The 26,768-nt window shown below is 42.3% G+C and overlaps 1 protein-coding gene across 3 annotated transcripts in view; it reads right to left on the bottom strand.

Annotated features, from left to right (window-relative positions):
* KHDRBS3 (KH RNA binding domain containing, signal transduction associated 3) overlaps window positions 1-26,768 on the bottom strand; it is a 209,500-nt gene that overhangs the window by 5,790 nt on the left and 176,942 nt on the right. For 2 of the 3 annotated variants that reach the window (XM_053559275.1, XM_053559274.1), the window contains 2 exons: window positions 5,236-5,294; window positions 2,662-3,304 (listed from right to left, as the gene is read on the bottom strand). In XM_053559275.1, the coding sequence (XP_053415250.1) occupies window positions 3,213-3,304; window positions 5,236-5,294 (151 nt within the window). In that variant the 3' untranslated portion in view covers window positions 2,662-3,212. Of the gene's footprint in view, window positions 1-1,665; window positions 1,726-2,661; window positions 3,305-5,235; window positions 5,295-26,768 lie in introns of those variants that run through there. The other variant, XR_008373892.1, reaches the window with a different exon arrangement.

The raw sequence follows: 26,768 nt of genomic DNA, 5'->3' as shown, positions 1-26,768 counted from the left end.
TGGCTCCTCTGTAACAGGGTCTTCTTTTTGAAACAGGAAGAAAGAAGGGCTGGCAGAGCATGGGGCGGATAAGACCTTGAGAGCCGAATAGGAAAGTCCTGTCCAACAGTGTTCCTGACTCTCTGGATCACAGTCCCATTTTACAGTCTGATGAAGCCAGATTCTTTAAAAAATTAAAATAAGCAAAACACTGTACAGTAACTCCTGAATTATCTCTGAAGACCACCTGAGGGTTGATCCTCTACCTGTTCATAATTCCTGATTTATTATTTTATAGGCCAATTCCCAAAAACACATTATTTATTTATCAGATAAAGAAAATAGTGAAGAATTACAGTAACAACACTAAAGAGATGTGATACATGTCACATTCCATTTCTGTGCAAGAAAAATGATTAAACAAAAATACAATGAACTTATTTCACATTGGTCTATGAAAATGATGAAGAGAATTCATTTCTTTCTAAGGTAATTTAGTTGTTTCAGGCTGATTTTGGCTATTAAGAGAAAACAATCTCATGTATTTGCCTTGTATCTTAAATATGTGAATTAGACTTTGACAAATAAACTCTGCCCAATCGTATCACTTTCAGGTTATATAATACGGTCCTAATATTACCTTAACTTGAGTTTTATAGCAATTACATGATATAAACATCATTTTCACTGTACTGATTTAGAGAGGGAGACTCATCCAAATTCACACAGGTAAGTGGTAGGGCTCAAATATAAACACTTGAGAAGTGAGTCTCTCTGAAAGATCAGGGCCTAAGTAGTGCTTTTGATGGTTGAGAAAAAGCAAGAATATCTGCAAGGTGAGACCAAGTTAAAATCAATAATACCTTTCCTTTACAGATGACCAGATTTTTAAATTTCATGAAATAATTTTATGAAACACATTTTTTTTTTTTTTTTTGAGACAGAGTTTCACTATGTTGCACTCAGTAGGGTGCTGTAACATCACAGCTCACAGCAACCTCAAACTCTTGGGCTTAAGCGATTCTCCTGCCTCAGCCTCCTGAGTAGCTGGGACTACAGGCGTCCATCACAATGCCCTGCTATTTTTTTTTTTTTTTTTTGTAGTTGTCATTGTTCTTTGGCAGACCCCAGCCAGGTTCCAACCCGCCAGCCCCCCTGTATGTGGCCAGCGCCCTTGCCGCTGAGCTACAGGCACACTTTTATAATAGTCATCTTAGAGAATAATTTGTTTTATAAACTTCAGAAGCACAAGGAAATCATACTTCCACAAGGCAAAGATAATTATTGTCAAAAATTTCCAGCCTATCTATATAAAACTTAGACTCTACATAGATACAAAAAATAAAATTGGGAAGATTATACATTAAATTGGCAAATTGGTTCTTTTACTTAATAATTTAGAATTTTTTTTAATGCTATTGACTAGATTGTTTTGTTTTTGTTAAATATTTAAATAGTGTGGTAACCTGAGCCTCTGATCTCTGTAGCATGTAATAAAGCTTACGAGGTCTGACTTGTTTACATTCAGAGGTTCTTTTCTGACTTAAGCATTTAATTTTCCAAAATTACCAGTGTTGGTAATAGGAAACCAGTGTGGAGAATTTCCCATGTGACTTTAGATAAACTTAAAACTGTCTTCATCTTCCATAACTCATCAAAATCACTGGAAGAAAAAGGCAAACTTACCTTCGTTTGATCTTGGTGCACAACCCAGTTCCTTTGACATTCCAAGATGGCTGACCTTTCCTAACAAAAGAAAAGACATCTTTTACTCAAAATAAAGAGAAAAAAAATCCCCTAAGAAATAAAAATTAAACATTTTACATAATCTATAATTAAAAAACAACTTAAGCCAAATGATTAAATAATAACTTTATTAAATATTTGTCAGTTTTAAGTAGTGCCCTCAATTACTAGCCACATAATGTATTACAAATAACTAGTTATGAGGTTTTACATTTGTTTAATAGGGAATAATTGGCCCCAATTAAACTGACTAAACTAAGGCTTTTTAGATTACTAAAACAAATTAAACTTTTTAAAATGAGAATTTAGGTGATCTTAAAACCTTTCTAAAATGGATAATGAAACTTGCTAAGTTGTAATCTCCCTGGTTTTATTAGTTATATTAAGATAAATTAAGTGAGATTAAAATCTTATTTGATTTATTTACCTTTGAAAATGAAGACCGTTTAAGGGTTACACATCCTCAGCCTTGGCGAGTACGACCTCAATTAGTCAAGTCAGAGCGTCTTTAAAAGCTTTGTGCTTATTGCTTCCAGCATGGAGCGAGGTGTTCATTAAGGTACCAAAATTCACATAAAAAATCCAAAGTTGCACTAGTGAAAAAACGCTCAACAAGATGAAAACTGATCACATCTTTTTCAGAAAATCCAGTAGTTATTTTAAAACCAGTTTTTAAACAAGATTTGGTTTTGCGTAGTTTTAATGTGCCACTCAAGCAGCTTGACACCATTTGGACTCTCTAAACAGCATTTAAATCTACGGTGAGTATATAATGGTACATTTAATTTTATACCACTTTTAAAATGAGTTGTACAATGTTTAGTGTGACCCTTTTATGACAAGCATTGTTAAATGAATTCTTTCCCTGTTTACAACTATTTATGAAGGCCTTTTTAAATAAGAGAAACATGAAATTGTTAGCTCACACACACAAAATTTCTTTCAAAAGTTTATTTAGTATCAAGCAAGAGGAGACTTTGCTTAACACTACAGAACATTTCAAGACTTGAGTTACAAAAGAATACCACATTATTTGCACTTGTAATTAATTGGCTTCCCTTTTTACGCATGTTGTCAAGAGAAAAAAATAACTAGCATATGGCTGAAAGATAAAATAACTAAATTCTATGGAAACCTTTAAAATGAAAGGTGAGGCTTATGTTAAAAGAATAGATTAACAAATTTAGTAAACCTATTTTTTTGTTTAACACTAGTTAATCAAGTTATTTTTTTTCCCTTTGGAGGACCTATTTTTTCATATACAGACCGGAAATAACAAAATTTTACATGTTTTTTGTGTAGTTTTTTTTTTTTTTTTTTTTTTGTCTGCCCAGGTTGATGTTTCAACAAAAGTGGTTTAAGTTCCATCCATTCAGATTTTAAGCATGTTGATTTATTTAAAAAGGGATTGTTCATAGAAAAAAATTACTTTGAACAGTATACAGGACTGGTGGAGATTGGCTATTTCACAACATCAGACAGTACAATCAGTATCTGCCATATGGCTGGTCTCTGTAGACGCCCTTTGCGGATCTCGCGGAAGCTGCCTTGTGTCTGGAGTTAGCCCACTCCTCTTGCCCTAAAACCAGTAAGATGAATCACAATTAGATCACTGCCATGAATTCCAACGGCTTCATTTTTCATAATCCACGTTAGCCCTGAATCAATGGTAGATGTCACATTGAAGATATATATCCTATCCCCTGATGTACTGAAAAAAAAAAAAAATACCCCCAAAACAATTAAACAACAAAAAACCCAAGGAGTTTAAAGAAATTAGAAATGCAATGGATCATCTCACTAGCAAAACTTAGCAGCACTAGAAAGAAAAATGGTATCATATATATTTTTTTTATTAAGTCATTTGTACATAGATCATGAATACATTTATGCCATTATGGGATTCAATGTGTTGATTATTTATATAAATTGGAGTGCTGACATCCTACTACTTAACATAGCCTTCACCTCATTTACCCAATTACTGTGAAAGGCTACTGACTTTTTACTTTGCAAGAACTTTCCTTGTGGCGACCCGTGTAAAAGAACTGTCTTTTATAAACATAATGACTTGTGAGTGAGAAAGAGAAACGAGAAAAGGATCACTCAGATTTCTTCTAACAGCAAAAACAAACAAACAAAAAACAAAGATAAAAACTTGTTAAGACAAAGAAAAGAAAATTGAGGAGCCAACGTCTGTCTCCTACTTCACAGAGACTGGAGTGAAGATGGGTAGGGTGCAGAGTCACCCCTCAGTCACACTTCATGGGTAATGATGAACTTAATGATACAATGTCAAATTTCACTCACAATAATATTAAATGATAATGATGTTAATAATAAAGGATATGCTACCATCTTTATCTCCTGAAATTAAACACTGAAGATAACTTTTAATGAGGTATCTACAGGTTCTCTGACACCAAACAGTTAATGTACCTGCTGCAACTTACAGCAATTTAAAACCCATGTGTCCACAGAGACCAATTTAAAAAGCTGTAAAGGAAAAGTGCTTAAAATGACCTCTTCTTTTGACACAAACATGCAATCAACGTCATTCCCTCAAGCTAACTTACATCAATTTAAGTAGACAGCATTCAGCAAACCAACCTATTTTTCTTAACCGTTTGTTACGAATAACAACAACAACAAAATTCCCAATTATGGTTAGTCATCACAGCTTCAGGCAGGCGATACAACAAAATGCACTTCAAAAGGTTTAACACCAGAAAATGGTTTTCAGTTATGTTCAGAGAAATGTCCTAACATCCATTAGTCACAATCTTGATTTACTTGTGCTGGGTACCAGGCATTCATCAGAGCTTTGCAACTGATTGAAGTTTCTTATTCTTTGATCTCTTTGCCTGGTGGCAAAGGAGCTTCTTACTCTCACTCCCTCACTGCCATCAATTCTTTTAATTACACCTGTCATCCTTTTGCTTTCCGAGAGTTTGGACGGCGAGTGCCCCCCACCCCCCCGCATCACTAAGAGCTGTTTACAGTCGTCTTCCTGAAGCCTGACAGGCCTTGTATCTTGCCCCGGCTCAGCGCTTTCGTAACTTCATGAAATGACTCCCAGTGTAAACATTTCAGAGAATGTGAGATTGGAAATGAATTAAAATATAAAGATGGAGGGAGGAGAATCCCTTTAGAGCTATATTCTCAATTGCTTCACTTTCCCTTTAATGTTAAGAAGCGAAGACCCACACTATCGGAAGTATTTGCAGTTTGGCAAACTATTCTGTCAGTGAGAAAACTGACATATGGCAATCAACCCAAACAGAAAATCTAAGTTCAGAATCTGAATTCATGCAATTTTCTGCAAGTCTTTAATCCTCTCTACATGTTAAATTTAAATATTAAAGGAACTCTGAAAATAGCTAGATCTGCACAAACGAACTGAGAAGAAGGTGCTGGTTCATAGTTAAAAATCTTTATGAATGTCTCTTCCAATTAAGAGTCTTTCTGTGGCCGTCTGCCCCTTCTCTAGACGTCTGGCTTGTGACTCACCGTAGGAATCGTAGGTCTCCTCACTGAGTCCGTGTCCATAATCATAGTAGTCAGCACCACTGTATTGAACAAAACAAAACAAAACAAAACACAATTGGGACAAAATGATTTGGCTGTAAGTATAAATGATATTCAATGAAGTATTCTAAAACTCAAAAGTAACTAATAAAGGGTAGGGCTAAAAATTAAAAGAAATTCCCACCACGACCACAGAACCCAAAGACAGCAGCCTTATAGACGTTACAATTATCAAAGGCCCCTTGCCTAATTCCCCAATTGTGACACGTAATAAGTATGTTTTGACATTTTAACCACAATTGGCCAGTCCACATGCAGCAAGTGCCTACGGTGCATGAGAGAACACAGAGGCAGCGCCGGAGTCGGGCAGAGCAGCCAGTGTGCACCAGAGGAGCTTGCGGGACAACTCCAGCACGGGGCGCCAACAACCACGCCAGGGTGGGCTCACGCCAGGCACCCTCAGGTGGAGGGGAGATGACCACCACTCCTTCCTTCCAAAAGATGGGATGCTGACAGGAGGCAAAAACTTTATTTCTTCTTTAACCCTCATTTATGAGAGAACTTGGTGCTATATGAATTGCAGGCATTTTACTTTATAATACATTAAAAACAGGTAACCGGATTAAACGTTTTCTTTCATTAGCACTATTGCAGTACCACCAGCAATGGTGACTCAGCAGCAATGACCATGTATGACAGGAGAGTAGGAAAGAGTCTCTTTGATCTAGTTGCAAGTCGTGTGACATAAGGCACGTACGTCTTCTGTACAGCCTCCTAGGACAGCAAGAGCAGCAAGCCTGTCATCACTGCCACCTGCAGCCAGTGGGACGCAGGTTACGTGCGCACAATGTATTTGAACTAGGCATAACTTTTCATAGGAATAAATATGTGGAAAATCTAGATTACTAAACCGTAGGCATGTTGAGTATTTTAGGAAGTTTTCAATCACCCCCTCACAGTCTTTCCTCTTCCCTATTTTATTTACTTTTGTAGGGAAACAATCACTCTGAATTTATATCTTTGATGGTCATGGAAATAAACATCTCCATTATTCCAATTTCACATAATCAAAAAATTTCTAATCACAATGAAAAATTATCCATTTCAACTGTTTAAAACATTAGACAGGGCGGTGCCTGTGGCTCAAGGAGTAGGGCACCGGTCCCATATGCCGGAGGTGGCGGGTTCAAACCCAGCCCCGGCCAAAAATCATAAAACATTAGACAATCACAATATAAATAATGCAAATCCACGCTGTGAGTGCCCACTCCCAGCCTGCCAGTGGCTGAGATCCCACCTGGACCTCACATCGGCGTAGCTCCGTTTTATAGATGAGGACAGTGCAGATTAGAAGGCTAAGAAGCCTAAAATCACAGGGACAACAGCACAGCTCATTCTGTTTGACTACAAAGACCAGATCTGTCGTAACCTGAACACTCGGCTCTCCCCTTGGGTTTCCTTTTGACATAAGAGACCCAAATCACCAAATCCAGCTACTACAGGACAGCACGGCAGTTCCTCTGAGAAAAACATCAACAATAGGGCTGTGTTTCTTCCTGTCTAGCTCATGCGTGGATGGGTCCTAACAGCTGCCACTCCTGCCAGGAAGGCTCTTCCTCCTTTCCTCCAGGCTACTTCCTACCACAGACTTTAGCCTAAATGCCACTTCTTCAGAGCACCCCAACCTCCAAGGGCCAGGTTGATCCCCACTCCAGCACACTGCCCCAGCCTCTCGGCCTTCTACTGCTGTGCTGAGGGACTGGGCACACGGGGAAGAGGCATTGCATCCCTCTGACTTGATGCAGAACGTGATGCTGGCACTGTGTTATGAAAGACCAGGAGGGGAAGAAGGGCTGAGGAGAAGGGCCGGACGGAGATGGCAGCAGCAAAGGCCTCTGGCAGAGGGAACAGCATATGCAAAGCACGGAGGTTCAGCATGTTGAAAATCCGGGAGTCTACATGCAGTTCTGTCAAATAGAGTTAATAATTATTGATAAAATGCTGGACCACAACACTCCTTAGTATAAAGCACTTCCAGGTGCAGAGTACAGCGTCGTCCTGTCCGACTGAGTGCAAACACCCCTCACGAGTCTGCTGACCCAGTGTCACAGGCTGTGACGACGCAGCTCTCTGCGTGTGTGCTGTGTTAAGCTGCACTGGCTCTTTTAAATGCTGCCCAGGAACAGAATAGTCACTTCTATAGCTGACCTTTACACCAGTGGTGATGTGCAATTCTTCCACAGATACATACGGAGGTACAATGTGCAATTTTTCTACAGAGGCATACGGTTATAAAAAACTGTCTTCACATGGAGGGCTGGCAGTCCCTGAGAATTTCGAGGAAAGGAAGGGAGTGCAGCAGGGATGGAACTCCAGGGAGCTAACCACCGCCCTGACGGCTTCTCACACGCGTGCTTACAACCTACCTAAAAACGCTCTGTACTTTCACAGCCGGGGCAGCTGAGGCTCTGCCCAGGGTCACAGATCCGGTAAACGGAAGCACCTACACTGAAGCTCAGGACGCTACCACTGCCCCACTCGCGTGCTGCCCGTGGGCCGCTCACCCCGGCCGGTCCCCACACGTGATCAGCCCCCGCTCTACTCTGACCTGCCCTTTTGTTTTTCTCTTCTTTGCTTTCCCTGGGGGGCTCACGTGATCCCTCCTCACTCTCAGAAACAGCATTGAGAGTCCACCTGAAACTTACTGCTACGTGATCACAGTGACCTGTAGCTGCCTTAGTTCTCTCTGGCCTCAAAATCCCCCTCCCTTACTGTAGTCCTCATTTTCCCTTGAGGTATAATATGCCTTTATGGAGAGAAGAAAAGAAGAGGGAAATAACAGAAAAAAGAGCAGAGACATTTTCATATTCAGATGAAAAAATAAATCTAGCACAAACTAAAGAAACAATATGGCTGTCCAACTTCTTACACTGTTACGGCTTTAAATACGAGAGTGCTATGAAAGTACAATGTTTTTCTTGTCTTGAGAATAGATTCAAGTTGAAGTTTTTCATAAAACTTAAGTGTCAAATGTCGGTCAAGGGATCCCTAAACTTGGGTCTTCACGTGCCCTGCACCCCCAGGAGTGTGACTCCCAGGTGCTGGGCCTTCCTGTCGCACCTGTCAGTCAGGGCTGGTCTAGATGCTGCACAGACATCTTTGCAGCTCAAACGTTCTTGATGGCTCCTTCACAGCAGCTGGCCCAAAAGTAGTCAGAATAACTTCTCATTTTGTTGAAAAAGCATTTGGAAACTCAGTACTAAATTAAATGAACCTCAGTTTTCTTTCCAAAGGTCAGAAGTTACATCACAATGGCTCTGGAGACAAAACCTTGATGTTCTTGAGAATTTTGTCTCTGTTGCACAGATAAAATGAGAGTAACCTCTTCATAAAACTGAAAAGAATTTCCTTCACTGAGATCGTTGCCAATTGTTTAACTTGGAAGTGTAAATGACAGGTGCTGAGACTAATAAACAGGAGCCTAACAATGCTTTCCGACCAAACTAAGCTTTCTATATTAAATGAAGTGAGCAGTAATGAACATCAGTCTAGATTGGAAACTGGTCTGTGAAGTGCTGTAACATAGTTCAGCCCTAAAAAAGATGAGGGCAAAGAATGCTCTCCAATGAACAGGGAGATAAAAGGTAGCATAATTCGGTCCAACAATGGCTTGGTGATAAGACAATCTTAGCTTTGACAAGCGAAAACTTTAAACTGACATTTGCTATCATTTTGCCCAGTTTCTGATTATTTATTACGAGACTGTCATCAAGCCCAGAAGCTGGGAGCAGCTGAGCCCCGTTCTCGTACCTGTCAGTTCCATCCGAATTGCTTTCACAGCATTTCATTTTGTGCACCTCAAATGTCTATTAACCAAAGATGTGTCCTATTTCCCAAGGATAAACTAAAAACCCAACATATGGCAAAAGAGAAAAAAATACACTAAAAAATATCTTCATTTATGGATATAGGTTGTAATATTAATAACAGGCAAGAAAACGTATTGGTCTGAATATTCCTCAATGTCATCAAAGGGGATCCTGGAGACCCCTCCCCAACAGCCCAAGAGTAGGCTTCTCTCATTAGCACTGAGACCACGTCTCCCCAGCCCCGCCACCCTGCCCGCAAGCTCCACCCCCTTGTCAGGGTCAGAGGAAGCAGGTGTGGTCTGGGTTTCCCAGCGGTGTTTGATTTCACAACTCAAGCGAAGAAACAGCTGCCCTGCCCTGTCCCTCTCCTGACTGTAGCACTGGGCTCACCCAGGCCTTCTAGCTTGCAGTCAACAGGAGGACCACAAACTCTGAGCAAGCACTCCGAGTGGGATGAAGGCCGCCCTTTCCCAGATTACCCGGTCTCTGGGAGCAGGTTTAAGAGGGAACTCCTGACATTTATTTTTGCTCTGCTCTTCAACCTCTTCACGTCTTTCCAGCAATTTCCACTTTAAATTCACTGAAACTAATCTCGTTAGGCCCTTTGCTTGTATTTAGGTCAGCGCAGGAAGCTCTGGAACATCCGTTAGTCTTTATCCCAGCACACCTAGAGTTCTACGCACGCCCTACCTGTCCTAACCCACTCTGTAACTCTGGAAAAATAAATCCCCTATGTGGTCTCAATATATACACTGAAACCTTTTGGTCAACGGACACTTGATATACCTCTAATGACACTCCTTACCTGTTTTTGAAATACAGTGAATGGACTATAACAAAACTGCTGAAAAACAATGTATCCAGGCAATTAGGAAAGGACAAAGTATTATCTGTGCACAAAAGCAAACAAGGAGCTATAATCCCCTGTCAATTCTGAAGGCATAAGATGCAAGATCTCAAAGGCACTTACTATTTTTTCTAATGTTGGATATCTGTTAAGAGATAAAGCCCAACAAGGCGCCAGGCCTCAGTATGGTTATGTATTCAACAAACATTTTGGGGCAATTACTATGTGTTGGAACATGGTGATGCAGGAACAGATAAGGTGTGAGCTCTGCTCTGAAAAAGCCAGTGAGAAAACTGTATTTCAGTGGAATATGAACATGTGTGTCCCAAATCCCCTGGGATTAGAGTCTAATTCTGGTGAGAGGAGGGGGAGGTAGGAAGGACTAGGCTGTTGACGGACAGGGACACATGAGCAGTCGAGGGAGGAAAGGGGAAGAAAGAAGATGTGAGTGGGGGTCAGACTGCACAGAACCCTGTGAACTCTGGTATCCAAAGGAGATTGATTCCAGGACCTCCCCTGAATCCCAAAATCTGGAACACTTGGGTCCCTGAAATAAAGTGGTACCGTATTTCCATACAACCTATGCACATCTCCTAGACACTTTACATCATCTCTAGATTACTTATAATACCTAATACTGTGTAAATGCTTTGTAAGTAGTTGTGCTGTGTTGTTTGTGTAATAGTGACAAAAAGAAATGTCTGTACATGTTCAGTAATGACAAAAGTTCCTGGTTTCAATCCACAGTTGGTGAATCCAAAGATGCAGAACCCACGGACACCAAGTGCAGACTCCACACAGGGTCCTGCCGGCTGACCCGTAAGTACACACGGGCAGTTCATATTCTGTGTAACAACTGTGATCTCATTTAACCTCATGACAATTCTGGGAAGTCGGTATTACTCTGTCTCCTTCATATACAAGAAAACGAAGCTGTCAGATGTTAGCTCAATGATCCAACAACAGTTAAGTGAGGGCCGAGGCTGTAAGTTGGGTCTCTCAGAAGCCCCAGCTGATTGTCTCGCACACTGGGCTGCCTCTTCTTTACCTGCCATGCCGAGGAGTATGGGGTTTATCCATCTGATAAGAAAAAAGCTGCACAAGTCTGTTTTTTCACAACACCACTTCCTTTCCCTATCTCTTGGCTCTCCATCCGTGGCGCACAGCCTGTTACACTCACATCTGTTTTGGCTCATGGCATGTGGATAATAATCCACATATTTCTTCAGCTTAAGAATTTTTCTTCTTCTTTAAAAAAATTCTCTCTTCTCCCCTTAATTGCCCCCTACCCCACCTTTCTCAGAAAGGAAACAGGCTGCCTGGAAACAGATAAGCACAGCGGCTGACAGATGGAGACTGGGAGACCCATCTCTGGTCTCCTTTGCCACTAATAACCTGTGTGTCCTTGGGCAAAACTCCTCTCCTCTTTGGACTCAGGATCTCTGCTCTTTAAGCTGAAAAGCAGGGCTAGATTGTGATGAAATTCTATAGCCGTCCCAGGTAGGTTACTCTGGAAGTTGGGGCCAGGCTTCCCCTTACTCTGTTTCATCACATTTTCTAACTCTTCGACCTGGGCCTGTTCGACTATCTATTACCTTTTTAGTTCCCTTTGGATGTCTTGTCTTCCTCCCCACCTGAAAATTCAATTACCGATTTTATAACTGTCTTTTATTCAGTGAGCTCTGTTTAGTCAAGGTGTCATGTTTTCAGTTTGTTCATTCTGATGTTTCCTAAATGCTTTGTAAATTTTGGATATGTGATAATTATTACTTTTGAGACTTTTAGTTTGCTCATCTGTAGAAATTTCTCCTTGGAACAGCCTTCTTCCAGTAGTTAAGAAAAATAGAAAGAATACACCATTGGGGTGAGATACACCAATAATTTACGTTCTGTGTTTGGGGGCTCTGATCCCCCAGAGTGAGGTACCACCTGATCTCGCCCTGGCATTGTTGCAACTTTGATCTTGGAATAGGCACACTGCTGAGCACCACTGGATCCAGACAGGGCCAGAACAGCCTTGGTGTTCCAAAGGCAGCTCTTCAGCCAGCTCTGAGAATGCCCCGAGCCTCCCTGGGCTCCAGGTATACAGCCATTGACGTGGGGGTTGGTCTCCCCTCAGCCGCTCTACTACAATAGCACTTTTCTCTTGAATGGTTTTGTGTGAGTTGTTTTTTCACAGATCTAGGTTCATCTGCTTCCTTGTCCCAGAAATCTTTCAAAATTAGTTTCTGCCCCTTTGTGGGTTTTTAAGGAGGGTGGGTGACATAGGCATAGGCTTTCAGTCCACCCATTTGATTCGATTTTCCACTTTTAAGAGTCATTTTTAGTTTACAATGCATTTAGAGAGTCTTTTAATTCTCAAAACCCCTGTTTGAAGTAGACAGGATTTACTTAACTTTACAGATTAAGAAAAGTGAGGCAGAAGACAGGAACTGTCTACTTCATATTTTTTCTCTACAGTACTTATGCCTACATATAACAGCATTCCAGAAACAAAACAATAAGGAAGACTAATGTGCCCACTGGGCCTGAAGGTTTTGTCCAGGTCTCAATGACTAGTCTATAATAATAATCTGTTGCTATATCTGTGACATTTTAGCCTGTTCCTTTAAGGAAAATCTTATCTGTAATCATTATAATAAAAGTTGATATTTTAGCCAACACCAACTAAAGGCCTATTATGTGGCAGAAAAAACTGCAGGAGTCAACATGCATGGCCCAGATCATTGTTCTAGGCTGCCTACCAGAGTCTCGTAGTTCCCTCTACTTAGGAGCCTGTAACTCTCATCCATAAGAATTTTTCTACATAAGGCAGAATAAAGGAAAAGTGAGAGCATGTGCCCTGACCAGCTATGCTCGTTCGGACCTGAGCAGCCAGCAGGCCTCTTCCCAGAAACGAGTGAAGCGAGCCTGTTGCTTTGAGTAGAACAGGAAATGGTATTTGTTACCAATGACAAAATCTGAAGTTTCATGTAAAACCTACATTTTGAAAAATTAGTATTTGCCACTGTAAACTGATAGCAAGCCAAAAGTTCAAGACATTTCTGTTGAGATCGGTGGAATGTTTTTGATGCTGCATAACAAAACGTGTCACAGCATCGTGAAAACATGCATAACTCCGTTAACCAATATTTTTTAAATGATGATTGAATGATGTCACAAAATTCATGAAGTATAAGGAGACCAAAGTATTTTAATGTAACAAAACATGAAAAGTTACTGATAGGAAGGGTCTCAGAGTCTACATTAGAACTGATCTGTAAGAAACTGCTACCTGCCAATTTCTAGATTACACTCACAGAAGAACAGCAATGATTAGCTAAAAAGGTGACTTTTCCTTCCTAACTGCCCATCTGTTGTTCCAGCTACTTCAACCAAAACCACAAACCCACCTCAGATGGAGGGCGGAAGCAGATATGAGCATCTACAACGCCACGAGTCCTATTTTTTTGTTTTAGAAAATAGCAATTTTTCACACAAACACTTTTATGTTAAGAAATAAGTTGCTATACATAATGATCAATAAATATTTTTTAAATGTTTGTTTTAATTTCTAATATGATAAATGTTAATAGGTATAAATCACACACACCTTGCAAATGTGAGTATAAAGGGGTCCTGGGAGCAACGTCTTTCCAGACCGCTGACCTGGGGTGCCCGGCTGCAGCCGCGCTCAGGAGGATGGCAGAGTGTCAGTGTGACACACTTGCCTGAGGAATGATTCTTTCATCTGAGACTCTCTCCTTGTCCAAGTGTTGACAAGGGAGAAAGTACTTACTAACTAGTTAGCCGGAAGGACACAGCCTGATATCACGACTCTTAGTCTCAGAGCTCACATAATAACATTATTTTAAAAAACCATGTCTTCCAAGGGAGAGAGGCAAGAAAGTCAAGCGAAACTAGCGGTTGATACAAGCAATGCAAATACATATATAGATTTTTCCTAAACCAAAGGAAACAATTTTAACATGGAAGCTTCAGCTCTGTAACTGGTATGTATTATTTACTAATGCCAAGAATATAAGAAAACAAAAACAAACATAGGCTTAAATAATTTTCTTTAGGAATTAAAAATCACATACACTTGCCAATATTTAGACTATTTAAATAATTTTCCATTTAAAAGGCCAGAAGAAATTTATAGTTTAATCAGAGACGCTCCCTCTCTGTAAGAGAAAGGTTCTGCAACCTCAATTACAGGTCACACGAAGTGCAGGTCTGATGTTCTCAATTACAGACTTTTCAGGGTTGATATTGTTCATCTGACTGTCGGATATTTCACAGCTCAGGAGAACATCCATCATGAGGCTGACAGGGGAGGGGAAAAAAAGGCGAATCTGAAAACTAATTTGACCATGTTTCTTAAGCTAGCAAGTAAGATTTGGACAACTGAGAAAGTAGAAAGTGGGGCTTAAAGCAACTCGAGGAACTATTCCTATTCCCCATTTAATTAAGAGTTAATAAAAATTGTAGTCTACATCAGAATAATAGTTTATAAAATGGGTTGATATCAAGTACATATACTACAAGAATATTTTTAAAAACGTGTCTGAATTGGAGGTTGACATGGTCAGTGGGTAGGGGAGGGATGAATAGGCCCAGCACACAGGACTTACAGGGCAGTGAAAATCCCCTCCACGACTCTACATAGTGAACCCACATTACTATACATTTGCCCAAACACATAGAATATGCAACACCAAGCTTGAACCCTAGTGTGAACTGAGGATTTCATGTGACCACGTGTCTATGTAGGTTCATCAACTGTAAGAAACGTGCCACTCTGGTGGGGAAGGCTGATGACGGGGAGCTGGGCATTTGTGGGGGCAGAGAGTACGGAACGTCTCTGCTTTCCGCTCCAGTCTGCAGTGAATCTGAAACTGCTCTTAAGCATAAAATCTTAAAAAAAAAAATCTATGCCTGAAAACTTACCCTTAGGTTTTTTTCAGGGACAAAATACGACTTTAAAATAATAGAGGAAAAAACAGATCAATTCCTCTCTTACTAATAAATTAGTAATTAAAAAAATAATGAAAATGGTTACATTTAAATATTTGATAATTACCTGATTTTGTTAAACTGAGGCCATTAAAGCTGGAAGTTTACTGTGGTATTAATACACCTGTTAGTTTGTGTTTCCATAAATTCTACAAGAAAAACATAGGCATCTAACTTATTAAAGGTCTTGTCATTGTTTCAGAAGAAATAGCCATTTTACTCTTTCATTCATAGCAACCACTGAGACTCCAGCAGGAAAGCTTTGCTGTAATTGCAGATACAGGGTCCGGCTGTGTAGGGTGAGGCCGGGGCCTGGGTCCTGACTGTGCCACTCACTGGCTTTAGCAGCAGTCAGCAGCCATTTACTGAACCAGATATTATTGGCCAATCAGTTCACACACACATTCACCCATTCACTCCTGGATTCAATTTATTAAAAAAAAAGTTAAGAAATAAAACAAATTTACTACTAGTATAGAGCTTGTTTTTAATAGAAAAGATAGGCAATAAACAATACATATAAATAAGTTTGCCACGTGGTGAGACGCGCTACTGAGAGTAAGCTGAAGAGCGGTGAAGGGAATGAAGGAATGGGAATAAGGGTTGTTACTTTTTGGCCATGTCAGAGAACCCTCTCTACTAAGGTGTCATCTGAGCTGAGACCGCAGGGACTGAAGGATGTGGCAATCACCTGGGGGCACAGTATTCTGGGCAGATGGACTTTCCAGTGTCAAAGTCCATGGGGGCGGGTGAGTCTCAGAGAGCACAGCACACCTGGGGCAGAGGGAAGGTGAGAGCACAGAGGGGGAGGCACCAGGGCCACGCAGGCCATCGAACGGCTTTGGGTCCTTTTTTGTGTTTTTTTTTTAATTCTACACCAGCGAGATGGGAAGTTGGAGTCTAAGGCTCCAAGAATACACAGAATTATCATTTACTGGGAGAGGGAGGGGGAAAGAGACATGTGAGAGGCCTGCCCAGTGGAGCCAGTCTGAGCCGGCTGGACAGAAGTCCAGGGGTCAGGGATGTCATTATCGTGTGATGTGGATGTCATAGTTGTGTGAAAGGTAGCGCAAACCCTGAGACAGAATGAGACTCCTCAGGGAACACGGTACATGGAGAGGCCATCGGGGCACTGTGCTCCTTGCGCTCCAGAAGGCAGAAGACAAGGAGAGGAGGAGCCGCAGGGCAGGTGGCAGGAGCCAGCGGCTCCGGGATGGTGAGGGCTGAAGGGGCTTCCCAAGGAAGGAGTCCCTGCTCATGGTGGCAAACGTGCTGAGAGATGAGGCCGCCTGGCGGTCACTGAGGACTCTGACGAGAGCTGTTTCAGTAGCAGGACATGGACACAAAGGTCAGGCTCAGGCCGGGCGCAGTGGCTCACGCCTGTAATCCCAGCACATGGGAGGCGAGGGCGGGTGGACTGCCTGAGCTCACAGGTTCAAGACCAGCCTGAGCCAGAGTGAGACCTCGCCTCTAAAAATAGCCAGGCATCGTGGTGGGCACCTGTAGTCCCAGTACTTGGGAGGCTGAGGCAAGAGATTCGCTTGAGCCCAAGAGTTTGAGGTTGCTGTGAGCTATGATGCCATGGCACTCCACCAATGGTGACAAAATGAGACTCTGTCTCAAAAAAAAAAAAAAAAAAGAAAGAAAGAAAAGTCAAGTTCAAGAGGAACAGAGAACTGACATGACTCACCCACCCTTGGCTTCAGGCTTTGTCATGAGAGCACTTACTACATACTAGCCGCAGAGCGACACTTCCAGCACTGAGCAGCCACACACGCAGGGAGCCAGACAATCCCGCCACCACAGCTGCTGTACTGACACGGCTCAGTGCGTTCCTCATGTATTTGTGGTGACGCTGCTATAAACAAATCTACCACATAAAAGTATAGCACATACAATTATGTACAGTACACAATACCAGATCGTGATGATAAATGGCTATAAAACTGGTTTATGTACACACCATACTTTTAGTCATTACTTTAGAGTGTACTCCTTCTATTTAATAATAAAAAAAAGTTACATGTAAAACAGTGTCAGGCAGGGCCTTCCGGTGGTATCCAGAGGCATTGTTACCAGAGGAGATGACAGCCGGGGGTGTGTGACTGCTCCCGAAGACCTTCTGGTAGAACAAGGTGTGGAGATTCTTTTTAAAAAAAAAATGGTTAAAAGTTGGCTGGGCAAGGTGGTCCTTGCCTGTAATCCTAGCACTTTGGGAGGCCAATGCAGGAGGACACCTTGAAGTCAGGAATCTGAGATCAGCCTGATTAACATGGAGACTCTGTCTCTACAAAAAGTCGAAAAATTAACCAGGGGTGGTGGCACATGCCTGTGGCGCCAGCTACTCTGGAGGCTGAGGCAGGATCACTGAGGCCAGCAGTGAACTATGATGATGCCACTACGCTCCAGCAGGGGTGACAGAGGGTGTCAAAAAAAAAAAAACCCAGACAAACCCTCAAACATACAGGGAAAAGAAAGGAATATTTTTGTACAACTGCCCAATTTGTGCTTTAAACTATGTTACTACAAGAGTCAAAAAGTAAAAAAAATGAAAAAGTATACAAAGCACAAAAGTTAGTGTAAGTTAAGGTTAATTTATTATTTACTTTATAAATTGAGTGGAGCCCAAGTGTGCTGTGTCTGCAGCAGTGCACAGTAATGTCCCAGGCTTTTACAGTCACTCACCACAGACTCACCCAGAGCAGCTGCTAATCCTACAAGCTCCATTCATGGTAAGTGCCTTATACAAGTGTATATTCTTTATTTTGATACTACAATTTTACTGGACCTTTTCATGTTTAGATACACAAACATCACTTACCATAGTGTTGCAACTGCTTACAGTATTTGGCAGAGTGACCTGCTGTCCAGGGCTGTCACCAGGAGCATCAGGCCAGACCACACAGCCCAGGTGTGTGGCAGGAGGGACCATCGACGTCTGCTTCGCACACTCTATGTTTGCACAATGAGGACATCGCCAAAGGACACATTTCCTAGAACGTATCCCCACGATGAAGTGACGCGCAGCTGTGTATTTACACATATACACATCATACAAACTTTAGAACTCTTTGGGGTAGACAGTATGAGGCTCACTTCACAAACTAGAAAAACATCCCAGGCTTTGGTAAATTAAGAAACTTCAAGTCATACAGCTGGGAAGTAGTGAAGCCAGGATTAGCACAAAGGTCAGTGTAAATGCAAAGGGTGCTCTTACTTATTTTGAGACTAAGTTTTATGTTACTGAACTTAGCAATAGTGAACTACCCAGACACTCTGCAGGAGTCAGCTTCCTGAAACCCTGCACACCATAGGAACCCCAGACTGCGGGAAAAGCACAGGCAGTGCGCCTCCATCCAGCTCAGCGGGGACTCGGCAGGCCCTTGTGACTTCCTCTCCTCACTCACACACACAAGCCACTGCCAGTGCTGGTGGCTGGGCTCTTCAGTCTCACAGACGGGGCCGAATACATCCCCGCCAAGGTTTTGTCACTCATTGCTATACAAATGCAACTGTTACACTTTATCATTATGGTTACTTTTCCCCTGGGCCTCATTCTTGACCATTTCAATAAACCTTCCACAAAGTTATCACTGGGGTAGAATCTGCTGCCATGAAACAGTGAGAAGTCAGACAGGAGTTACTGAGTTTGCGGGGCTCAGAACATTTGCTTAGCCCAAGCTCAAGACATAGAACATTGGTCCACAGAGTGTAACAGTTTCCAAATGGCCTGAGTCAGCAAGTGCCTAATTTCCTGGCACCTCAAACTGATGCCTCCCCATCTCACACTCCACTACCGCCTGGCTACTGGATGATCAATTGACTGCATATGAAATTATTCTATGAACTAAGTCAATTACCATGAGAACCCATTGTAGTATAAGGATTAAGAGCCCAGAGTTTGAGTTAAGGGTTCACTTAGTTTGACTCTTGTTCTTCCTTTCAGAGGTAGGATAATCTTGGGCAGACGGCTACATATTGTGAGTTCCAGCTTTCGAAGTGTGTTGGACATAAAAGGTGCTCAACACACACACTGAAAGAATAAATGAAGACATGAGCTGATGTGGCTCAGTGTGTGATCACTAGCAGGAGTGTCTGACAGCCAGCACAGTAACGAATGGGCAGGTTCACACACACCAAAGCCTTCTCCCTGCCTGCCACGTGGTCAGTGCAGAAAACCCGCAAATGTTACTCCTAACCCTATTGTTCTAATTAAGTCTGCAAAACTTCCTTTCAAATGTAATCATCACTTTGTCAAATAAAAAGAGTTCAGACACTAACACAGCTTTGCCAGAGAGTCAGAGCCACAATCTATCTTTACAGCAACTCTTCCCCTCTCTACCGTGAAATGCTTCTAAATTTTACCTCCACTACAAAGTACAGAAACTTCCTGGTACTTTGCTGAATCAAAGGGAAGAGATGGACCTGGAGAGGTCATGCAGCTCATCTGCTGGCCTTCAGGCTAAACTGTCTTAAGCATCTGAGAGAAATGCTGACTTCTCCCTTTCAAAGACTTCCCGAGATGAAACCCGAGTAACGTCACAGCAGTCCACTTAAACAGGCCTGCAAGAAAGTTCTTGTTTTATATTTAACCTTAACCTCTCATGAGACATTCAGAATCCTTTTTCTCCTATTCTGTTCTCCACAGAAGTTGAGAATATCCCCTTCTGTGTCCAGAAGACACAGGAAGACAGATGACTTGGCGAAAGCAATGAGAGGTGTGTGCCCTGGAAGTTCTTGGCAAATCTAACTCAGAGGCGGCGGAACCTACTGCCACCACCACTATCTGATGCTGGGGGTCGGACGTGGGGCGCCGAGGAGACACGAGCACATACATATGGAGATTTAGTACCACCGTAGGAACGGACACCACTCATCAAATGCCTAGTATGGGCCATGCATTGTGTGAAGTATCCTACATGATTGTCTTTCACCCTTAAAACAAATGTGAAATACTATTATGTGTATTTTTGTGAACTCAGGTTGAAAAAAATACTTTAGTACTTTTAGTACTAAAATACTTTTAGTACTTTTTTCACTCTTATTCTGTTGTTTGTAAGATGATCTCAGTGGGAATTCAGGAGGCTCAAATAACACCTTTTTCATTCAATATTTGGTCAGCAGATATTTATGGAGTTCCTACTGTGTACTGAGCCTTGGGAATGTAGCAGCAAACAAGATTTAGTCTGCATGATCCACACTAGTCTAGTACATGAGTCGGACAAGAGGTAGCAGGCAAATGGAGCGCGATGGTGCTGAGAAGCCCAGAGCTCTGGAGGACTCAGGGGTGGGGTACCTGTATCAGTTCGGGGGACCGTGCAAAGGCTTCCTGGAAGAAGAAAAACCTAAATTGACAACTAGAAGAAAAGCCAGACAAAGATGCAAGAAAAAGCATTCTAAGTAGAACAACAACATTCAGTCTGGCTCAGTAATAAGAAAGCAGATAATCAGAGCCACAGGGACAAAGTCACGGCTCAGAATAGGCGCCTAGTTGCTCTGACGGCCACGTGTAGATTCTTCCACACACCATCTGCTTTCCACTACCATCTCATTTAACTGTCAGTCACCACATTCTCAGAATGAGATACGTTTGTCTATGTTTTTAAAAAGCCATGTAATTCAGGGAGCCCAAAGGGAAGACTTGAAGTAAGGTATCTCATAATCCCAGTCTAAAAGAAAGAGCCGGAGAAGCTTCTGGGTGCCGGGCACCGGCTACTCCGGTTACGTGGTGTGTACACATATGTGCTCTATGCTCCGCTAGGTGGACCTTATATCTCAGTAAAAGGAACAATCTAAAACAATAAAAACTAACTTAAGAGGGAAGAACCAACAGGCATTTGTTGCCTATTGAACGTGCATTTTCCCCTTCTCTCTCATCACTGGAACCTTGTCCTACAAGCCTGGGGTGAAATACTAGTGATGGTGCATTAACCGCAAAGAACCCCATTTCACAGCCACTTCTGCAGAGGAGGTAGAGACAGAAGCAAAACACGGAGGGAAGCTTCCAGTCAGTTTCCTAACAGACCACTGACTCACCCAGGAGACGCGGCTTTCTGCTCCTCCGCCTTCCTACGTGAGCCCCACCTCGGTGGCTGGAACCGTAACAGCCATTATGACTGAGATGAGCCTTGGGACGGACGCCGGGGTGAAGGAAGGTGAAAGGGGATGGCAGAAGAAACCCGGATCCTGAGCGGTAACTACAAAAGTTGTCACAATAGCCCCAAGTTACTTACTGTATTTTGCCATGCATAGTGCACAGCCTTTGGCCAAATTTTTGAGGGAAAAATAGGGATGTGCATTAGACATGGGCAATACTAATTCTGTATCGTGCAAGTGTCCTAAAATTCTTTTATTTATGCTTATGTGTTAAAAGTGTAATTCTAAAAGACCAATAACGATATCCACATGCAAACTAATACCCTGGACTGCGGTAATCACGCCCCATCCAAGTTACCCACTCCCTGGCCAATCCCCCAGCCCATCCAGCCAATCATGCCGGAAGTTGCTGCCACTGGCGTCTTGGAAGTGGGCACATGGGGACAGCGACTGGATGGTCAGCATCAGGACCTGGGGAAGGGAGGGCGGAGGTGGCTGCACAGGGGCACCCCCTTCTCTCGCGGAACCGGCCACGGTGGAGAAGCCAGAGGGAACCCAGGTGGCAGGTCAGAGGGGCCTGGCTGACCTGAGTGGCCAGCCTCCCCTAGTCGTCCCCTCCCGGCCCACCCGCAGACCCACATCCTCTCATTTCCTATTCCCACCACTGTCTGTCAGTGGGAAGGTGGCCACAGCTGCTCCTCTGGAACCCCGGTGGGCTTATTTCCTAGGTAGCTGTGTGAAGGACAGCCCTGCCTGCCCCAGCTCCTGACGGTAGACCCCTGCCCGTTCCTGGCTGTATCGTCCCTCCTGCAGCTGGCCCCCATTCCGAGTTTCGCGGGGCACTTCACTGGGGTGTCACCAGGCAGGCTCCTCCTCAGTGTGGTGTCCCAGGGGACACAGAATGGGGCCAGCTGTGGGAGAGACAAGGCAGCCTGGAAAGGACAGGGATCTACCATCAGGAGCCAAGGCAGGTGGGGCCAGCCCTGGCCCTTTACACCAGCTTCCCAGGAAGCCCACTGGGGTCCTCAGAGGAGCGGCTGTGTCCACCTTCCTACCAGTGGGCATGGGTGGGAACAGTAAATAAGAAGACATAGGAATGAAGGGGATGGGTGGGGACAGTGGGGAAGGTTGATATGGGGATGAGAAGGGGGCTGGGTGGGGAGAGTAGGAGAGGCTGATATGGGGATGAGAGGGAGCTGGGAGGGGACAGTGGGGGAGGCTGGTGCTCAGGCCGTCTGGACCACCCTCACCTGCCGCCTGGGCTTGCTCCCACCTTCTCCACAGCAGGTGGCTCTGCACCTTGAGCTTACCAGGAAAGGAGGTGGTGCAACTGCGTGGCGGCTTCTGACCACCTTTAAAAATTAAAACAAAAGATTATTTTCCTGAAACTTTGGGCCAAAATGGGGGTGCACTTTAAGCATGGCAAGAAAAGGTATATTCTTGGAAATGAGGAAAAGCAAACATCTAATTTGAATGAACGTATGGTTAATTCAGTCCTCAAGGACAGAGCAATGCATTTTGAAATAAGGGATGCTAAGTGCTCTTACATTTTTCTTATACAAAGATATCTAACCATGCTTTCTTATTTTAACAGAAAATAGCCCTACCAAAAAGTTGCTTTAAAGTTGTAGAAGGTGCTACATAATTGAAAGAAAATGGTGAGTTTTTATTAGGTTCCAAGAAAAAGACTAAAAGGAAAACAATGTTTTATTTAGTTAGGGTGGCACCTGTGGCTCAAAGGAGTAGGGTGCTGGCCCCATGCCGGAGGTGGTGGGTTCAAACCCAGCCCCGGCCAAAAACTGCAAAAAACCCCCCACAATGTTTTATTTACAAGACTCTCCTCAGTTGACGGCACGCTTCCATCTCCCTCCGACACACCTGACTCACCCATGCAGGGAAGTCCCAGGGTGCAGGTTTCACAGAGTATCTACTGAGGCTTACGGTGGGATACCGATGCAATGCGCTATTTATTTATTTCCCTTACATGCTCGTATTTTCATTTTTATGCAGGTTTTACCATCTTCTTTCAATCATTTTAGAAGTGATGTAGAATTAGCAGGTAAGAATCAGACTATGGAGCCAAACAAACATACATCAGAATCTAGGCTCCAGCATTTACTCTGTTTGTGAGCTTAGAGTTAATTCAATTTTCTCATCTGTAAAATGCTTTAAAAGTACACTTTCCACAACATTGTCATAGGCTTAAATAAAATAATGTGTCACACACATATTTTAAGCTCTTATTCAAAAACAGCTGACATTAGTAATATTAAGGCAGAAGTCCTTTCTAAATGAACTGCATTTTCCCCGGAGTGCTTATTCAGATGTCAGACAATCTATCCAGGATTCATTCCTTCCTAAGAGAAGAGAGAGAAACTTACTTCTAGTGAGAGGAGCCTAACAATATCTAATGGTTTCTATATTTGCACAGTATCAATTTCAAAATTTTATTTAACTTTTAGGAGGGCAAATACTCACTTTATTAATTAAGCATTAGGTTTCATAAGGTTTACAGTGTGGCTTGTTCAGGGTCACACAATAAATGTCAGAGCTGAGATTCAAATTCACACATGTCTTTTGACTCAAGCTTCAGTTTTATTTATTTGTTTATTTAATTGTTTGGGGTTCATTGAGGGTACAAAGGCTCGGGTTACACTGATCATATTTGTTAGGTAAAGTTCCTCTTATAATTATGTCCTGCCCCCAAGAAGCTTCAGTATTTTTACTGTACATTTTAGTTAATTTCAACAATGAATTAATTTCTCAGAAACACTAACATTAGAACTAAGATTTCTTACTAAGGAGCACAAGGAAACAGATCTACTGTTTATAACTTGATTTTCTGGTAGAGGATGATTTATCAAATATGGTCGCTCACATATACCACCACTAAACATCATGAGTAATTTTAATGAGAACTCTTTGCATGAAGTATTAAAACTACCTGTTATAATTGGATAGAGCAGGTGGAGGTCATGGGAAAATGTCCTAAGGATGCCTATCACTGCAGACTGAGGTGGTGGGAAAGGGGTGGGGATTAGTTCCCAAGCAAGCAGGAGGCCGGGAAGGTGGCTGAGGATGAAACACGGACTGGGAAGTTCTCTCCGTGGGGAGAGAACAAAATTGGGTTGGGGTTCATTAAGCCTCTTTATTTCTATTTCTGATTCCCAAGCCCAACCACATTGGGTGCCAAGGCACGTCATCTTTTGGTATTGGATTTTTTGGCTCTTCCAATAACATTAGAAATGGTCCATCCACATTTTATGAGCCAGTTTAAAGTGTTTCTTTGGATCATTTGCTAATCTTGTGTTTGTTTCTACAGCCAGCCACCCCTTCCATCTGCTATACTGAGGTTTCTTTTCAAGGAAATTTCTGATAAATACATTTGATATTTGCATTTCAAAATTGTTTGTATTATTCTTTAAGAAAACATCAACTGTGATCTGGAATATTGATATATGTAAAATAAGTAAATCTGGAAGCAAGCCTTATGATTTGTTATGGAATTGTCAGCATTTTCCTTAGACACAATGTTAGGCTAGCAAACGGTTTCCAGAGTTTCTGGGGAATCTGGAGGCATACTAACTTGTATTGATTTGCACATCTTATAATTATTCAGATTCACTTCTTCAAATACACAGAATTAAAATAACTTGAACTACACTATCCATACCACTTTTAAAATTACTGATGTAAAGTAAAATTCTATCTCTTCATATTTAGTCAATAAATATTTACTGAGCACTTAGTAGGTTTCAGCACTGTGCCAAGGCACTGGAAGATGTGACTGAATCGATTTAAAAAAGAAAACAGGCCTGATTAAAGAATCACTTCCATAAAGTTGCGGACATGAAGGAAAATCACTCAGCATTATACGAGAATACCATCTAATGGGAAAACAATTACTCTGGCTGCAGCACAAAGAAAAGATGGGAAGGAGCTCGAGACCGCAGGTGGGACAAGCAGCGGGCAGGCTGCACCCTCCCCCCCGCCTGCCGGCGCTGACCCCGACACTCTGTGGTGATGGGTTTGCAGAGCACCAGGACTTCCGAAACTCCTGAGCCTGGGGTTCAGGCCCATCTTCTCGACACCTTGTGCAGCCTTCTTCCTGGGCCTTCCAGACTAGCCTCACTGAGGGACTGTGGTGACTGGCACACACCAAGGCAGTCAGTGCAGTCAGACCCTGCACACGCCGTCTGCGCCCTTCCCTTCCTTCTCATTGGCTTGGTGACACAGTCACCTGCTATTAATGATGGTTTAGTAGATACCTACTACTCAACAAGAACTCACTATCTGAGGTGCTTAAGAAATAGCCACAAACAGAAAAGGATACCGATCCCTGCCCTCGCAGGGCTAAGTTCCCTAAGTGCCAGTTACACATGCGTCGGCACACTCAGCTTCACTGAGAGGAGGCTTTGCAGAGTTTGCTCAGCAAAAAAACGTCCTCCGTGAAAAGCCCTTTGTGGGAGCTTCTCTCATAGGTACTCGACCATCCTCAAATTTTATTTTATTTTTTGCCATTTTAATTCATACCTTCAAATTCTTCAAACACAAAACTTCCAATTTCCCTTTGGAATACTTCTGAACAATTTGGAACACAGTAATGTAACATAGTAAAAGTACTCAGTAGTTGCTTGCTAAACAAAAGACATGACAGAAATGTAATAATTTATTTTGGGGGGAAACAAAGATTAACCCCTATCTGGTATGCACCATGGAAAGTGCATTATATATATTACCTCATTTTTACAGTACTTAACTACTCTATAATAACTAGATGTCAACCTTGGTTGCTTATCAAAATTATCTGTAGAGTTAAAAAAATGTATAGACAGTTGGGTTATACCAAGATCCAGATTAAAAAGTAATATGCTGGTGATGTGGTTGGCTTGGGAACTATTTTCTTTTCTTTTCTAGGCTGCACAGGTGACTTTTCCATGTTGTTTGAGTGGAGTGGCATGAATTTTCAGATTAGACTTCAATGGTACCAGATTTCTTACTGCGTTTCCGACAAAACAAATGCACATGTACCCTTGCAATATGCTCCATAGCATATACGACTTAATCAAAGAAAAAAAAAACTAACAACAAATGCACACTTAGATATTATCAATTCCACTGAAAAACACACATAGATCAGGTGTTAGGGGAGACGAAGGTGAGGACAGAAGGATCCCTACCACTGAGGGGCTCTTTACAAAAAAGCAGACAGATTCTCAATAGAGCAGGTACTTCTAGAGGACCGAGGTAAGTACAGGGCACTGTGAAAACACAGGCGACTTGGTGTTTATTAGAATGTGGAAAGGCCTTGCTAAAGTGATGGCTTCTAGTAGCAGAAATGATCTTGTATTAGTCCTTTAATCCACCCTATGTAAGAATGACTTGCTGGCATTAGCAGTACTGTTGTACTTACAAGCCCCCCTTTGAGAAATCCCTTTGTTTTTCAAATTGCTACACATGGTTTTGTCCAGCCCTCAGTAATCAAAGTTTCCTTGACCATAAATTTTAAAGAATTCCAAGGGCAATCAATCATCAGCCTAGAGAAGCATAAACCAGACTCCCCTGGAGCTGTATTGACATATGTTAATACTGTTGTTCCAAAATTTCCAAATTCTGAATCTCAGACATTTAGCTTCAAGAGTTTTAGGTAAAGGATTACAGAGCTTTAACGATAGCATTTATGACGTGTGAGGCACTAAAGTGCT

This window comes from Nycticebus coucang, chromosome 13, assembly GCF_027406575.1.
Source record: "Nycticebus coucang isolate mNycCou1 chromosome 13, mNycCou1.pri, whole genome shotgun sequence".
In the NCBI taxonomy this organism is placed as follows: Eukaryota; Metazoa; Chordata; class Mammalia; order Primates; family Lorisidae; genus Nycticebus; species Nycticebus coucang.
The sequence above is the reverse complement of the archived record's forward strand: the minus strand, read 5'-3'. Positions and strand labels throughout refer to the sequence as shown.